The following is a 16,457-nucleotide window of genomic DNA, read 5'->3' as shown; positions in this document are numbered from 1 at the left end:
TCACCTTGGCCTTCTGCTGCAGGGTCAGCCTCTTGATGGAGATGAGGCTATTGGACTTGGCATCGCCGATCACCACCCACCAGCCCTCTTCACGTTTCTGCAGTGACCAAAAGCCAAGAATTTCAGCATGTAGAAAGTGATGGCCATGAGACCATGATAATGGTTATAAAAGTAGGAAACAAAAACCAGATAGAAAGCTTTCTAAAATTTCCTCCTGGAGGTGCCTGGGCTGCTCAGTCAGTTAAGTGGCCAACTCTTAATTGCAGCTCAGGTCATGATCTCAGGGTCCTGGGATCGAGACTCATGTCCGTTGGGCTCCTCACTCAGCAGGGAGTCTACCTGAGATTCTCTCTCCCTCTGCCCCTCCCCTGCCAGCATACGTGTTCTCTCTAAAATACATAAATAAGGGCACCTGGGTGGCTGAGTCGGTTAAGTGTCTGCCTTCAGCTCGGGTCATGATCCTGGGGTCCTGGGATCAAGTCCCGCACTGGACACCCTGCTCAGCGGGGAAGTTTGCTTCTCCCTCTCCCTTTGCGCTTCCCCATCGCTCATGTTCACGCTCTCTCAAAATAAATAAAATCTTTTTAAAAAATACATCTTTTAGAAAACGAAATAAAGGGGTGCCCAGGTGGCTTAGTCATTAAGCGTCTGCCTTAGGCTCAGGTCATGATCCCAGGGTCCTGGGATCGAGCCCCGCATTGGGCTCCCTGCTCCGTGGGAAGCCTGCTTCTCCCTCTCCCACTCCCCCTGCTTGTGTTCCCTCTCTCGCTGTGTCTCTCTCTCTGTCAAATAAATACATAAAATCTTAAAAAAAAAAAAAAAAAGAAATAAAATACAACTTCCTCCTAAAAGACAATTTGGTATAACTAAGATTTTGAAACTATCAAAAGGTATCTCAAATGAACGTTTTTAAGTAATGAACTCATTGTTGGTTCTGGCTCATTTCCTTATTTATTCCAAAATACCTTCTCCTGACATTCAGTGCATGCCCATGAAGCCAAGATTCCACTATTAGAGATCTAGTCTTTGGGGCCTGGCAGCTGAGTTCCTCAGAAACCCTTTTAAATAAAAAGCACCTATGCCAGATAAGCAACACATGCTGAACTGGACATGAGCCTGCCAGTGGACAGGATCCAAAGCAGACCACCCCTGTCAGAAAGTCCAAGTATTCCAGTTTAAAGCACTCTTTCCCCAGAGCCTATTAAACCACTAGTTTGTAAAATGAAACATTACAGTGTATCTGGTTTCTGCTTTCAGTCTTCAATTATTCTCTAACATAAGGGATCAGATTTTCTTTCTGGTGGTAAAGAACCAAGTAACCGGACAAAGAGTTAAATGGCAGTGAGAAAGGAAGAGAAATACCAACTAGAAAAGCCCAACTAACCTGGAGCCATTTAAAGAAAATTCATCTTAACAATCCTAGAGATTGACAATACTGTATTGTCACAATGACCAGTCACCGGAATTGTCTTCAAGCAAAAACAACAACAACAAAACCACCCATGGCTCCAATATTAATTCTTGGCCTTGTGTCTCGTCATTACCCTAAATTTCCCTCCCCCAGTGACAATGTACCCTTGAACTCTGAACACTAGCCAACGGATGAGGCCTCCAGAAGAAACCTCATACTGCTACTTAAAAATGGGAGTTCATTTGAGATAACCTTTGACTGTTTCAAAATCTTAGTTATATCAGACTGTCTTTCAGGAGGAAATTTCAGGAAGCTTCCTATCTGGTTTTTATTGCTGTCCTGCTACCGGACCCACCTGCGGAAAGAGAGGCGCGATCACGGGGCCCGTGACTTCCTCCTCACGCTCCAGCTGCACCAGCACCACCACCGGCCCGCCACTGTGGGGGAGAAGAGCAGGGCAGCGCGTCAGCACCGTGGCAGGGGGGCCGGAGTGCGCCGTCACGCCGGGCCCAGCAGGGACCCCGGGGCAGGGCACCTGGCCGGCCCGGGCTCACCTGCGGATGCCGTCCTTATCCACCACCTCGTAAGAAAGCTCGATGTTCGGGTAGCGGTTGCAGAAGCGGGCCACGTCTGCGATCTGGCTGTCAGACAGCTGAAGCAGCGCGTTTCGTTCTTCATCTTCCATCTCCATGATGTCAAAAACGCTCTCCACTCCCTGCAGGGGGGATTCGGAGGTCAGGGAAGGAGAACTCATACTAACAGCAAATGAAACCTGGCTCCAAACAGCTGCTAGTTTTACTTCCTCTGCTATCAGATCATCTAAAGACATGGCTTCAGAAAGAACACAGCCTGCAACTGTGCAACCATCAGGCTCTCTAGTATCTCAGTATGCAACGCCCTCAGAGACACTCAGAGAAACTCCAACTACCCCCTACCGTGACTCACCTCCAACAGCCCCTTCAACTGCCCCCACCTCCCAGGACACTTGGCTCAGCCACTCAACCGTCCAGGTCCAGGCCCAGCTCACCTTATCTGTGCACCGTTTAATATGCTCTGAGGTGAAGTGTGGCAACTGTTTCAGGTAGGAGTCCTTGGACCACATGGCTTGGGTGACCATCTGGGCCAGCTCCATCGCTGCCAGGGCAGGGCTAAGCCACCCGTTGCTGGAAAGGACATCCACACAGGCCTGGATGAGCCGGATTGCCTGAACAGGGGTAGGAGTGCAAGAGAAGGCAGGCTTGGAACTGCTACTTCATAGGCCACCCCTGGCCCCTCCACTCCACCCCCATACGGGCACCCATACCTACCTTGCTGAGGATTTCCTCCGTATCCGACTGCAGCTCAGCGCTCAGCTGCATGCGGGACAGGTGAGCCTGCAGAAGCAGGTTGGTCTTGACGTGCGGGTCATTGAACTTCGGGTTATTCAGCTTGTGGGGGACCTTCTGAGCCAACTGGAGGGGAAAGAAAAACAGCTGGTGACGAACATGTGGCCCTGCCTGAAAACAGCTCTGGGGCCCAAAGGACCACCTGCCCTACGTTCACAACCCTTCAAAACAGAGATGTGTGGGTGATGTGCTGGGGTCTTCCTGTGGTGACAAGGACACCATGTGCTCTGGGCACAGAGGCCAACTTTCAACTCCAAAGAGGTTGTCCTGAGCCCAAGATGTCCTCACCTGCCGCAGGAGGTTATCTTCATGGTGCCGGATGGGAATGTTCTCATACTCCGCCGCATTGGAGATGATCTCAATAAGCCCTCGCACCTTGGTCTTGGCATTCAGGGACATGCTGAAGAGCTCTGACAGTCAAAGAGGAGGAGGAAGGGGAGGAGTCAGAAAAGAAGGAGGGAGGAGAGTTAACTGCCTAGGCTACCCTACCCCTGCACTACCCTACGATCCATCCCTCTGACCCACACACAGGGCACTGGAAGGCCTGGGCTCGCTCATCCCAGTGGGCTGCAGGCCCCTGCAAGAGACTTCTTTAGCTTGGGCTCCCTAGACAGCATTCCCTGCCGGCCCCTCACCAATGGTGGTGTAGTTGATGTAATAGTAAGCAGCGATCATGCCCAGGTTCAGGGGTGCCACATCCATCTCGTCCTCAATGCTAATGCACTTGGACTGCTCCAAGTCACTCAGGGTCTGCTCCACGAGCTCAGACAAGTGGTCAGACAGGTGACGATGGGAGATGCCTGCGATGGTGAGAAAAGCAAGGAGTCACTAGGAGATGGCCAGCAAGGGCTAGGAGAACCACAAAAGGACACTGTGCACCCGAGTCCACTGACCCTGCAGATTGTAGTAATTGGGGTTCTGGGTCATGCGGCGGTACAGAAAGGTCCAGGTCAGGTAGTCCACAGCGTCCTGCTTGTTCTCTATGGTCTTGGTGACAATCTCAGCATTGAAGTGGTCGTGCATACAGTGGTCCAGATGGGACTCTACTGGCAATGGCTCATATAAGAACTTTTTGAAGAAATCCTATGGATTGGAAAAGGAGAGATAGTAACAAAGAATCAATGACAACATGGTCACAAAGGAGGGCCAAGGACAAGTCAACAGGGAATGGCCCTTGCGCAAGAGACACAGCTAATAAAACAGTGGAAGAAATCACTGTACCGACAAGGTGAACTGGGTCTGCACCTGGAATGCTGGGTGTCTGTGTAAGTGGAATGTTGGGTGTGTATGCCTGTTCCCATCAGCATCCCTGGTTATTCTTACAATGGGAACAGGGATATAGAAGGTCACGCAGGCCTAACAGTACCTGAAGAACCAGCCAGAAGGTAAGGACCTCAACACATGGGGTCAACAGTAGCAGCAAAAACAGAGGGCTACAAAATTCCATGTGAGGCTTATTACAAAAGCAATGTGGAAAATAAAAGAAACAGAAATTGATAAAAAGAATGTAAACAAGGAAAGACAACTATTAAAGACTCTACTCCGAGGCCCAGGATCTCAAGAGGGTGCCCGAGGCCAGGACTGACCTTTTTGGAGCCCTGGCACATGATAACACAGCGGCCCTCATCATCCTGCAAAGGGCGGTTGGCATGCCCCACCATCTGAAGCACATCGTAGATGGGGTAATCCACATACCTGGTGACAGAAGAGAGGAAAGGTGACAAAGGTGCATCGATACAGAGACCACAGTCAGGAGGCGCGGACTCCCTCGATGTCTAAGAATAAAATGCGAACATGGGAGACAGTGGCAAATTACAGCTAACCCCTGTGGTTAGGACTACTTGTGCTCAGGTACTAATGTCACTTGTTTATCTCTAGATCACTGTAGTTTTCAAGTGTAAGAGTTGGGACTTTGCTGCTCAGGGTCCCTGAACCAAAGCTACAAACCCAGCGAATGCCAAAAGCGAGTAACTCCCTAATAAAGGATCAAATATGTAAGTCAAGCTTCCCAAACAACTGCGTATTTCATGAGTTAGCAAGTCACCTGACTTAAATCTAAACCTAAAAGGAATTTCAGACATTAAAGATAGGCCATAAGTAACACTCATTTCAGGGAGAAAAAAAAAAAATCTACATTTTGAGAAAAAAATATTAGTAAGAATTAAATCCTTCAAGGGGCGCCTGGGTGGCTCAGTCGTTAAGCGTCTGCCTTCGGCTCGGGTCATGATCCCAGGGTCCCGGGATCGAGCCCCGCATCGGGCTCCCTGCTCCGCAGGGATCCTACTTCTCCCTCTGCCTGCAGCTCCCCCTGCTCGTGCTCTCTCTCTCAAAAAGATAAATAAATTCTTAAAAAAAGAAAGAAATCAGTTAGGCTTTTTCTGAGAAAACCAAACCTTTTCCTGGTTCTCCAACTTGCTGAAATATGACAGACTAATCACAGAAGCAAAAGTGAGCGTAGGTCCTAAGACTAAAAACTCTCAGACACCTGGCTATGGGGGAATCTCAGCTGGCTGTTCATCTCCCTTAACACGTTTCCTTCATTTCTGGATCTGCAGATGTTACATTCATTTTAGGAGGAAGGTTCCCATTAACGCAGAGCACAGTGAGACTCACGCATGAATCTTGCCATTGTAGTACTGGGTGTCCATGATGATCACCAGGTGAGCAGCCACATTCATGCCCCAGCAGAGACTCCGAGAAGCTACCACCACCTGGATGGCCCCTGAGCGGCAGAGGGGAGAAGACGACTGAGTGCAGGGCTCCCTGGGAGGATTTGTCTCCTGTGCAGGAGGAGGGCAGGAGGGGCTTATCTCGTGCTACATTTCAGAACTCACAGCAAAGCCTGCTGGGAAAGAGCCCTAATAATGACTAAGGACTAACACGATACCATAAGAGGTGGCTCCATGCTGCTGATGCCCTGCTCGGGACACTATGCTATAGGAAGTGGGGTAATCCTGGAACAGAATCCCAAGCCCAGGGAAAGCTAGGCTTAGCCGTCTGCCTGACAGACTGGCCTTGCTGATCGGAAAGAGCTAACGCCACCTCAGTCATGGGCTGGCTCAGTACACGGCAGCAGAACTGAGCCGTGAGGGATAGATTCGAGCATCAAAGAGTGCCAGTAACTGACTGTGGCAGAAGCAGCTCCACCGAACAGTGTCCGTGCACTGCCACAGGTCAACAAGGGACGGCAGCACACAGGCCACCCAGATGAGACTCAGTTCTAGCATTTACTACACCTCTAAGTCTAACAACCTTGGTGAGTGTGGTATCGATGGAAAACCAGGTCTACTGGTCAAAGGTCCTGGTCTAGAAAACCAGGTTCTTAAGTAATACCACATTACGTGCCTGCCTGTCTTCTCATCTAGCAAGTAGATGTGATATTCTACTCACATCACAAGGTTATTGAGAGGATCAAATAAGGTAAGAGAAAACATAATCAGGAAAGTATTCTGAAGACGATTAGAGTGCTGGAAGGAAGCATCACCCACATCCTAAAGCTGTGTACCCATCGCCTATGATACTCTTAGACAGAACTTCCCTCTGGGCCACAAGACTTTTCACCTGAGCTGAAGAGCTGTTCCACCAGGCGTCGCTCCATGGGACTGAGGCCCTCATGCAGGTAGCCTACCCCATTTAACAGTGTTTCCTTGAGCGTGCTGTCACTTAGCTTCTCCAAGTACGGGATCAGATCCTTCTCGGTGCAGTGCAAGAACCTAGGCAGCAAGGGCACGGATTCAGCTCAGAGCACTTCCAAGCCCTGGCAAGGCCCTTCCAACCGTGCCGCCAGCCGGCCCCTAGCCCGATGGGGCTAACCCCCACCCTCATAAACAGAATGCCCTTCATGGTGAGCCCACCTTAGTGACCCAACTCCCCCCCTCCCACCCCATCCCCACCCGGCTCCACCTCTGCCGCTGGATGTCCGCCGCACATGTGGTGAGAATGTCGATGGCAGTGAGGCGGGTCTGCTTTCGGGACGGAACAAAAACAATGACCGGCTTCTTGGGAGAGTGTTTGGTGATAGCGTGGTACACGGGCTTGGCCATGGAGAGCAGGCGGGTTTGTGTGTGGCTGATGTTGAAGCCCTGGAGACCGAAGGAAACAAAGAGACAGAAGTGAGAGCTGGTCCTCCAACACGAGGCCACACAGGAGCGGGGAGAGCGGGCCCTACCTGGATGTGCAGCTCCAAGGGCACAGGGCGCACGTTTGGGTGGAAGTTGAAAGTAGAGGTCGCACTGCACCCCAGCCAGTGGGCCACATCCTTAGCGTTTGAGAGCGAGGAGCTAAGTGCCACAATGCGAATGGGTCGCTCAATCTGGGAGGAGATGTAGCGCATCCGGGAGCAGATCACTTCTAAGACAGGCTGGGACATTGTGGGGGGGGGGGATGTCACTCCAGGCCCAGGCACCCCATCCCCAGCCTGCACCCTGAGTTAGCCTTTCCGTCTGGCCCAACCGCCTTGAAATGATCACCTAACTCTTCCTTCTAATTAGGAGCTCTCCTATCTTTGGTTCCGCCTCCTCCATGGCAGCCAATCTCCACTAAGCAACGCTCTTTACCAAGAGTACTACCAAAACAGTCTCACAGTGTCCCTTTGGAATAAAGTGACAGGCAGAACCCTCTTGGAAGAAGCAGCACCTTGTCTCTGGCCTCAGATCCAAACTAAGTCCCAATGCCAAGGCCACTCAGCCAATCACAGCCCCTCTCCTGTGCTTCAAAGTCAAGCCATACCCCATTCTCGCCCCCAATAAGGTGAACTTCATCCACCACGAAGAGGTTGATGTTCTGGACATTCTTGCGCTGCTTCCACCGCCGAGAAAGGATGTCCCACTTCTCAGGGGTGCTGATGATGATATTGCCCTTGCCTAGAAGTTTCAGGTCTGTGCTAGTCTCCCCCGTCAGGAGCACCACCTTCTTGTTGAGCCTGTCCTGGAACTTCTCATACCAGTCCATGTACACCTGGCATGCAGGAAGGGCAGAAAAACATCAGGCCAGGCTCGTTTCACTTTTAACGAGACAAGCCTGAGAAGACAGAGAGAGAGATTTGTTGATCTGTACATCTCCAACTACTTTACAATCCCACATTAACCTTTAAGGGATGGTAGTGTCTTCCTTCAGTACACAAACTGAGAACATCAACTAAAGAAAACTGAGTTTTGCCGCCACTGACCCTGCAAATTTCAAGGGCCTAGAGAATTCTAATCTGGGCTCAGAGGAAAAGAGCTTCTGGCCAAGTTCACACATGACACAACACCATAGCACGTACCTGCTCCGCCAGAGCCTCCATGGGGGTGATGTAGACACAGCGCCCCTCTGAGTTCTGCAGCAGCATCCGCAGGATGGCAAACTCCGCACAGATGGTCTTCCCACTGCCCGTCGGGGCCCCCACAAACACATTGTCGTCACTGTTGTAGACGGTGTTGAACACTGGAAGCCGGCAGAGCAGCGGGGGGGGGGGGACATCGAGGAGAGAAGAGACTCAGACCACTCCTCCAGCCAGTCAGCCGTCAAGTGCCAACCACGAAAGTCTACCTGCAGTCAGCCTACTACACCTCTCCCCCCATTTTCTCCCTCTCACACACAGGCAACAGGCGAAGAGCCCGGACCAAGAGTTCAGGTAGCACAGAGATTCGCAGGATGGCAGAGGGAAGGAGGCCAAGTATCCTGTGCTTCTCTGCAGGTCCTCTCAGGGACCGGGACGCAGAACAAAAAGGAACTGGCTACCTTTCTCTGCCCCTCCCACACTCTCCTCTGGTCCCTGGAAATGGTCTAATAAAGAAAAAACGTAAAGCCTCAGTCCTGACATTAAGACCGGTTAAAGTCCAAGTTCTGTTTATTAGCTGGTTCAGCTGAGGTGCCTCTCCCTGCCGAGTTTCCTCATCTGTAAAACAGGACACTAACAGTAGTACCATGAACAGTAAATCCCTCACAGGGTTGGTGGGAGGCACAAAAAAGGAACACCCAGATGTACTCAGCCAAAGGTACTTAGAAAACAGGGCACGCTCTGTAAACATGGCTGTTACTGAAAACAATGAGAGGAAGAAAGCTTCCGTCAATGCCGCACACGCTGGCTCAATACTTGAGCAACAGGGGCATGGATCCAGCCTCCTGAGCATGAGAAACAACAATGTACCATGGTAAGATCTTGTTCTACTGACCCTCCCCCCAGTGACATGTGCAGAAAAGCAAAGGAGGGGCGCCTGGGTGGCTCAGTCGGTTAAGAGGCTGCCTTCAGCTCAGGTCATGATCCCAGGGTCCTGGGCTCAAGCCCCGCATCGGGCTCTCTGTTCAGTGGGGAGCCTGCTTCTCCCTCTCCCTCTGCCTGCTGCTTCCCCTGCTTATGCTTTCTTTCTCTGTCAAATAAATAAAATCTTTTAAAAAAAGAAAAGCAAAGGAAATCGAACAGTAACCAAGGCCTGAGAAGGGAAGAAGTCCTGGGGTGCTCCCACAGTCGGCTCTGCTGAGCTCCATCTCCCTGAGCACCCTGTCCTTCTTGCCACAGAAAACATCTGTCTCTAGGGGACCTTAAAAGGCACCCAAAGGAAATGACTGCCTAGGGATGGAAACGCCTACCTTGGGTCTGGATGGGGTTGAAGAAAGGAAACTTATCCTGGTAAAGGCTCTCAAAAGCACTGTTTCTCAGGGCAGACACGGGCAAGGGCTGCAGGTCCAGAAGCTCAGTTGGAGGTGGGTACTTCTCTGGTAGGATCAGGTGCCGGAAGGAGACAGGCAGCTGGGTCTCACAAGCTGCCAGAACAGAAACGGGAGGGGTCATGAGCAGTCCTCCCTTTACCTGATGGCCCCTCAGAGTCCCTCCATGCACACTGGAAACCCCAAGGCAACAGAAAATAGTATCACTTTGACCCCAAAGTCCAGTCCAGTACAAAGGGCAAGACACTCTTATGATTCCCCGGGAGACCTGCCCGTCTGGAAGCCTGCAGAAACACACTCACAGAGCCAGCGATCAGATACCACTCGGATGAAGTACTGAGGGGGCAGTGGTTCGAAGACAGGCACGAAGAACGTAATGAGGTGCTCGTCCTGGGCATACTTGGCCTTGAGGAGAAAATACTCATGGTGGAGTATCACCTCACTGTCCACATCCTCCACCAGAATCCAGAATGCCTCTGATGACCCGTGAACCTGTCAACACAAGCACAAGTGAAAGAACGTGAGCCAGCGTGGACTCACAGCTCCGATCCAGCTCTCCTCAGGAGGGAGCGCTCTGCTAGCAAGCCCTCCACCGAGCAAGGCCTCACCTTTTCATCCCACTGGAAGTCCGGCGTGATGGTCAGCTCCACTTTCAGGGTGGAGCGCGTGATAGGCTGGAGGTGCACCGACAACTCCAACTTGGGGAAGAGGTGGACGTACTTGTGGATGGTCTTCCCCATCTTCGGCATGCGGATAAGCTCCCCTAGGAGGACAGGAGAGTACCGGGGCTGCAGCCCAGCCTGCCAAGCACGGCTGCAAACCGGGCCCTGAGGGCGAGGGGCACATTCCACTCCAGTGCGCAGACTCCTCCCCTCACGCACAGTGCAGCCCAGAGGTTTCAAAGGCCCGAGACCAAGAGCTGGCCTCGTTACTTCGGTGGGCTCTGAGAAGCGGACACAGGCCAAGAGGGCACCGGGCCTCGGAACTGCTTAGAAAGATGTCTGAGCAATCAGGACAAAGAGGAGAGTTTCCCACATACCTATCTCATTATGATTCAGGTCATACAGGCGCTCAAAGGGGAAGTTCTTCTTCTCAATCTTCTTCACTACTTCCTCGGGGAGCTTCCGGAACTGGCGCAGAGGACACATGGACTGCCACCTAGCCAGAACAAACACATCACTGTCAGTGCCTTGCGTCACAAACTGCCCTCGCCGTGGCTTCCAAAAGGTTAGCCGTGACCACACAAAACAGTCGTTAATGGAAAGCATCCAAAACTGCACCAGCGACGACACTTGAAAGCCATCACTCCCCACCCCTTTCCCCCTACCCCCGGGCTCCACCCAAAGTGCAAGTCCCATTTCATGAGTGGGCTGGAGATAAGAGCACCCCAAGGCTTCCCCAGCGTGCCCTTAGCCTGGGGACTTTAACTCATGGTGACCAGCTTCCAGCGCCCCAGTCCCTTACATGCGCTTGTCAATCATCTTGCAGAGGTTCAGTGTCTTGTCTGTAAGCTGCGCCCAACCTCGGTTCAAGACAATTTCAAAGATGGCACGCATCAATCGGCCAGCCGACTAGGGAAAGAGAAAGCATTCGCTGTTAAGTCCCCAATATCCGCAGACCTAATGAAGCCACCCAACACAAGGCTTCATTACCTGAAGGCCTGATGCAATTAGGCACACCGCTCAGAAACAAAGTCCCTCTGTAATTACTGTTCCCCTTTTATATAGTAGATGCTTGCTGAACACAAAATAGTTAGAAAAGTGCAGCTCGAGCTCACTGTACATCCTAACCTAATACTCACTGCATGATTTTAAAGCTTCGGCTCACTTAGCACTTAGGGGTCTAGCAAGAATAAAGATGCTAGTGACTTGCCCTTAGAGGTAAAAACAAAGCAGAGCGAAGAGCCTTTTGCCATTTCTGGATTTACATCTGAGCCCAGCAGCCACAGTGGGACGTCATTCTCCATAGGGAAGCAGACACCATGTCCGTGGCTCTCCCCAGCACTCTCTCTCACGGCCCTACCCCTCCATATGCTCGAGGTCAGTGAAACAGAGTGGCTATACCAAACACACATCAACCAACGAGCCTACTAGGGCAAAACTTGGCCTTCTTTCCCCCTCACTAGGGTCAGGCCTCCTTTCTCCAAGACACACACCAGCACAGGGCTATGAGCTGTTAACGTCTCTTCGGGCAGCATCACTCAGCTCTCACCTGAGTGACGTACACCATGTCCGCCATCAGCGCAAAGCCCTCCAACTTCAGCTGCGAGATGAAGGCTTGGAGCAGCACATTGATCTGGAAAAAAGCAAGGATGGTCAGAAGGTGGCCAATCGCTGAATAGTCCAGTCCAAGAAAGCAAATCACACTTCTATTCTGGAGTCCATACCAGCTAAGATCTTGCTTTAGAGGCATTAAAAAATCACTACTCCACATAAAAAGAACACACGAGAAAGATGCAAAAACTGGGAGAACCGAGCAGGTCACCAAACACAAACTCGAATTAGGAGATTACAAAACCACCGCCCCTTCTCCCCAGCAGGGGGCATGCTCACCTTCGCGCTAGGCTCCTCAATGCTCTCCTTCACGGGGATGGGCACCCGCTCTAGCAGCTTCTGCAGCTCCAGCTTCTCCTCCTGCCACCAGAAGGGAAAATGTCATGGAAAAGCCAGGGGACCAAGGAGAGAACCCATCCAGCAACTCAGCAAGGAATACCAAGCCCCTGTCCCAACATGCTATGGGGACTCACCTCCCTCACAGTGATGTTCTTGAACTCTGAGGACAAGGAGAAGACTCTGAAAAGTTCAATCTCACTCAGGGTGGGCTTCAGCAGCTGGTTGTAGGTCTGTACTGTATCATTGGTGATGTAGTAGTGGCTGGCTATGCGGCCCAACTCGGTCACCTACAGAGAAGAAACACTCAATCCAACGGTGATTAAGAACAAGTGGCCTCGGGCGCCTGGGTGGCTCAGTTGGTTAAGCGACTGCCTTCGGCTCAGGTCATGATCCTGGAGTCCTGGGATCAAGTCCCACATCGGGCTCCCTGCTCAGCGGGGAGTCTGCTTCTCCCTCTGACTCTCTTCCCTCTCGTGCTCTCTATCTCTCATTCTCTCTCTCTCAAATAAATAAATAAAATCTTAAAAAAAAAAAAAAGAACAAGTGGACAAACTCTCACTGTGGACAACGGGTGCCCACTGGACAAACTCACAGCAACGCAAGCACCCGGCCCACGCACATGAGGAAAGAGAGCACAGTACCCTGGCCAATGGTGAGCTGATACCCACACAGAAAAGACAGCTGAATTAGCCACCTCGACAAAAGTGACAGAAAAGAGGTACCGGCAGGCTCTAGTAAGCCATTTGAAAAGTTTCCAGATTCAAAAGCAATGGTCCAATTGCACCTGTTTTTCTACTGTTCCAAGCAAAGGGCAATTAGACGGGCAGTACCCAAATCAAGAACGCATTTTGAAAAATTATCTCCTGGGGCTACCACTTTTACTGAGACCTTTGCCTCAATCCCTCAGCCCACTCACCTGGAAATTGCCTGTCTTCTTGTCATACTTGACCAGATTGTTCTTATCCAGCATCAAGGCAGCAGTATGAACCAGATCCAGTCGGCGCTGGTCCAGCAGGGGATCCCCCTTGAGGTCATCGTGAGAGATGCCATAGAGGGTTGGCGATCGGAGCATTCGGATATACAAATAGGCATAGCCGAGCCAGTTCACCGCATCCTACAAGAGATAGCTCGTGGGTCTTAGCATGGAGAACTTATGTCCAAACGAAATGCTCCCATAGATCACTTAGAAATTAATCCCCAACTATAAGAATGTGGATTTTGTTGTCTTCTGAAGATTTTTAACATTTCATTTTTAAAGAGACAGAGAGTGCTTTCTGAAGTCTCAGTAACAAGGTGAACCGTCCGCCACAGACTTGACAAGCTTTTAAGAAACTACTTACATCGAAGATGTGGGGCGCAGGGTTGAAGGACCCTGGATGCCAGTGGCCCACAGCACCACACCAGAGACCATCCCACCCTGGTACCTTGACCTCTCCTGAGAAAGCAAGAAGCGCCAAAAGCAGAGCCCTTGCCTACCTTGGCATTCTGCACATTCCCCAGCACGATTTCGGCATTAAGCATGTCAGGCAACTTCGAAACCATCTGGCTCTCAATAGGAAGTTGTTGATTGAGGAGGGACAGGTAGTACTGTAGCTCCCCGTGAGATGTGATGAGTATGCCTTCGCCCTTGGTGTCATACTGGGGTCTTCCAGCACGTCCGAGCATCTAGGTAAGAGAGAGCAAACCAAGAGGGCTGTGGTCACAGAGCTTATGGATTTGTTCCCAGGCTTCTTCTTTACAGAACCCCACCTTCCATCTGCCACCTTTTTGGCCCCCTTGCATACACAGGATACTTTTCCCCACTGAAAATAACCTCAAAAGCTCTATACCTGCAGAATGTCCAATGCCCCTAGTTCTGTCCAGCGCCCCTTCTCTGGACTGTACACCTGGGTTCCTTTGATGATGACTGTATGTGCGGGGAGATTCACACCCCAAGCCAGCGTTGCTGTGGAAACTAAGACCTACAGAAGCAAGGCAAGGTAATAAGGAAAACAGATGTTACCACCAAAGGATTAGTATCGCCTAGTCCTCTAGGAAACCGATCTCAGAGCTCCTAGCAGGACTTGAGTGGGCCCCACACTTGTCAAGGTAACACTGGAATAAAGAACGAAGGAATCCTTGGATTCCTCATCTATTCAACAATTAACATTTCACAGTTCTAGAGATACTTAACAGGCAAAACCGTAGACGAACATTAATCAACTTAAGATTACTAGACAATAATACACCCTATTCTGAGAGAGAACAAACAAGGTCCTAACCTCACAAGGCCCTGCTTGGCGGTATCTGGAGTCACCAAAATGCTTCGTCATACTTCTCAATTTCCTTAAATCACTCACCTTCCCTCACACAGTACATAAAAAGCTGGGAGAGGGGGCACGTTCTATCTACTGTACTACCAAAACCCTCTGACATGGTTTACCCGAGCCAGAAACAAAGTACTGGGCACAAACGTATGGCATTTGACGTTTCAGGTCTTCTGAAGCCTACATTTTGCCCACCCTCACCTGAATGTGTTTATCAGCAAAAAGATCCTCTACAAGTGTCCGGTCAACTCTGGTCATGCCTGCATGATGAATAGCAAAGCCATACGGCAGAAGATCCTTCAGCTCCAGGTTCTGTGGGACAGAAAAAGAACAGCTGAGCAGGTGAGCCTCGCCATGGGAACTCTACAGAAACTAAGTAGATCTCTTCAATGAGACCCTGCCCCTTAACCTAGTCCACATAACCACCCACAACGCAGTCTGGACAACCCTGGATTGAGCCAGTTACCAGGTAGGAATAGAGAACTGGGACTGTCTCTCCTCACCTTACACTGCTCAGCTTCTGTCCGAAGGACTTCTGTGGAGGCTGAGCCCTCTCTCAGAAACAGACCCAGAGTGTCCTTCTCTAGGCACATGTCCCGGATGGCCCTGGCCGTCTTCCCAGTCTCCTTCCGGGAGTGGACGAACACCAGCACCTACAGAAAAACCACTGTTGGCCACAGTCAAGAGACACAGCTACCGCAGTCCCTCCTACGGCCCTGAGGCACCAGGAGCAGGAAGCAGAGGCTACACCATTATGAGGTGAGAAACCGAGGTGTAGAAGAAGAGCAATGGCAGGAACATATACTGACTCACAAGCTGGCAAGACCCTACGTGAATGGAACTACAAAGCACAGGGCGCCTGGGTGGCTCAGTTGGTTGGGCGACTCCCTTCGGCTCAGGTCATGATCCTGGAGTTCCAGGATCGAGTCCTACATCGGGCTCCCTGCTCAGCAGGGAGTCTGCTTCTCCCTCTGACCCTCCCCCCTTCTCATGCTCTATCTCATTCCCTCTCTCAAATAAATAAATAAAATGTTTTTAAAAAAAGGAAACTACAAAGTACAGTGGCAGAGTCCTGTAGCCAGAAAACTAAGCTAACTCTTAAGCACTCTATCTTTGAAACCACAGTTAAATATAATAAGGATGCAAATTCAGGAATTTCAATTACGAATTTGTGTTCAGGCACCTGACAGGATTCTAAGCCACCTGAGAAATGTGTCTGCAAAGTAACAGCTCAAATGTTGTATTGGCACTAGACTTTATAAAAGGACTAAGGAAGTAAGTCTCAGAAGGAGACTAGTACCATTTGGTAGGAAAGTCATCCAAGTATTTAGTGCCAAGAAAAGATTTGTCTCTTCATTTAAATTCATATGCTTTTTATCAGACAAAAATCTTGGACACTACCTGTTGCTTTTTTTAGTTTTTATCTTGATGTACTTGACTAAACAGTATTCAATTAAAAAATTATGTTTTCTAGTAAAATGCTCTCTTGCACTAGTTTTTAATTTTCATCTTTATTTTTACTGCGTTACATTTTTAGTGTCAGCCACCCAAATCTTTTGTGGAAGGATCCCTGATAATGCAGAGAGACAGGCTGATTATCTGCACCTGGGGATTTCTTTTTTGGGAGTTTTTAAATTACAAATTCAATTTCTTATAATGGTTATGAGACTATTCAGGTTATCTCTTCCATCTAGGCTTGAGTTTTTGGTAGTTGGTACTTTTTGAGGAATTGGCCCATTTCTTCTAGGTTCTCAAAATTTACGTGTAAAGTTGTTCATAGTATTCCTTTATTATCCTTTCAATGGCTATAGATTCTATAGTAATATCCCATTTTATTTCTAATATTGGTGATCTGTGTTGTGTCTTCTCTCTTTATTTTTGTCAATCTTGCCTGATTATAAATCAAAAATTCAAAACAACAGAGTTCAACAGGAAACCATAGACAGACCTGATTTTTTCCAGCATGTTCCATGATTTTCTCATAGACTATTTCATTCATGATCTGGAAACGCTTGATAGCTTTTTTCTCTGTGATACCCACATAAGTCTGTTCCAGAGGCACTGGGCGGAAGCTAGAAGTTCAACAGTTAGACAA

The 16,457-nt window shown here is 49.9% G+C and overlaps 1 protein-coding gene across 1 annotated transcript in view; it reads right to left on the bottom strand.

Annotated features, from left to right (window-relative positions):
* Window positions 1–16,457, bottom strand: part of SNRNP200 (small nuclear ribonucleoprotein U5 subunit 200) — a 32,706-nt gene that overhangs the window by 2,499 nt on the left and 13,750 nt on the right. Inside the window, exons 16-44 of the mRNA XM_025868145.2 lie at window positions 16,311–16,434; window positions 14,866–15,015; window positions 14,564–14,674; window positions 13,886–14,017; window positions 13,533–13,721; window positions 12,973–13,170; window positions 12,191–12,343; window positions 11,997–12,077; window positions 11,656–11,739; window positions 10,909–11,015; window positions 10,484–10,602; window positions 10,053–10,207; window positions 9,747–9,936; window positions 9,367–9,540; window positions 8,060–8,220; window positions 7,525–7,752; window positions 6,965–7,156; window positions 6,700–6,878; window positions 6,358–6,509; window positions 5,410–5,518; window positions 4,383–4,491; window positions 3,690–3,879; window positions 3,432–3,596; window positions 3,085–3,206; window positions 2,719–2,862; window positions 2,439–2,615; window positions 1,966–2,126; window positions 1,767–1,848; window positions 5–97 (exon numbers count right to left, since the gene is read on the bottom strand). Coding sequence (XP_025723930.1) covers window positions 5–97; window positions 1,767–1,848; window positions 1,966–2,126; window positions 2,439–2,615; window positions 2,719–2,862; window positions 3,085–3,206; window positions 3,432–3,596; window positions 3,690–3,879; window positions 4,383–4,491; window positions 5,410–5,518; window positions 6,358–6,509; window positions 6,700–6,878; window positions 6,965–7,156; window positions 7,525–7,752; window positions 8,060–8,220; window positions 9,367–9,540; window positions 9,747–9,936; window positions 10,053–10,207; window positions 10,484–10,602; window positions 10,909–11,015; window positions 11,656–11,739; window positions 11,997–12,077; window positions 12,191–12,343; window positions 12,973–13,170; window positions 13,533–13,721; window positions 13,886–14,017; window positions 14,564–14,674; window positions 14,866–15,015; window positions 16,311–16,434 — 4,231 coding nt within the window. The remainder of the gene's footprint in view (window positions 1–4; window positions 98–1,766; window positions 1,849–1,965; window positions 2,127–2,438; window positions 2,616–2,718; window positions 2,863–3,084; window positions 3,207–3,431; window positions 3,597–3,689; window positions 3,880–4,382; window positions 4,492–5,409; window positions 5,519–6,357; window positions 6,510–6,699; window positions 6,879–6,964; window positions 7,157–7,524; window positions 7,753–8,059; window positions 8,221–9,366; window positions 9,541–9,746; window positions 9,937–10,052; window positions 10,208–10,483; window positions 10,603–10,908; window positions 11,016–11,655; window positions 11,740–11,996; window positions 12,078–12,190; window positions 12,344–12,972; window positions 13,171–13,532; window positions 13,722–13,885; window positions 14,018–14,563; window positions 14,675–14,865; window positions 15,016–16,310; window positions 16,435–16,457) is intronic.

Source organism: Callorhinus ursinus, unplaced genomic scaffold (genome assembly GCF_003265705.2).
Source record: "Callorhinus ursinus isolate GAN/ISIS: 27379988/994484 unplaced genomic scaffold, GSC_fseal_2.0 scaffold10, whole genome shotgun sequence".
Taxonomy (NCBI): domain Eukaryota; kingdom Metazoa; phylum Chordata; class Mammalia; order Carnivora; family Otariidae; genus Callorhinus; species Callorhinus ursinus.
This window is presented reverse-complemented; position numbering and strand designations above follow the sequence as displayed.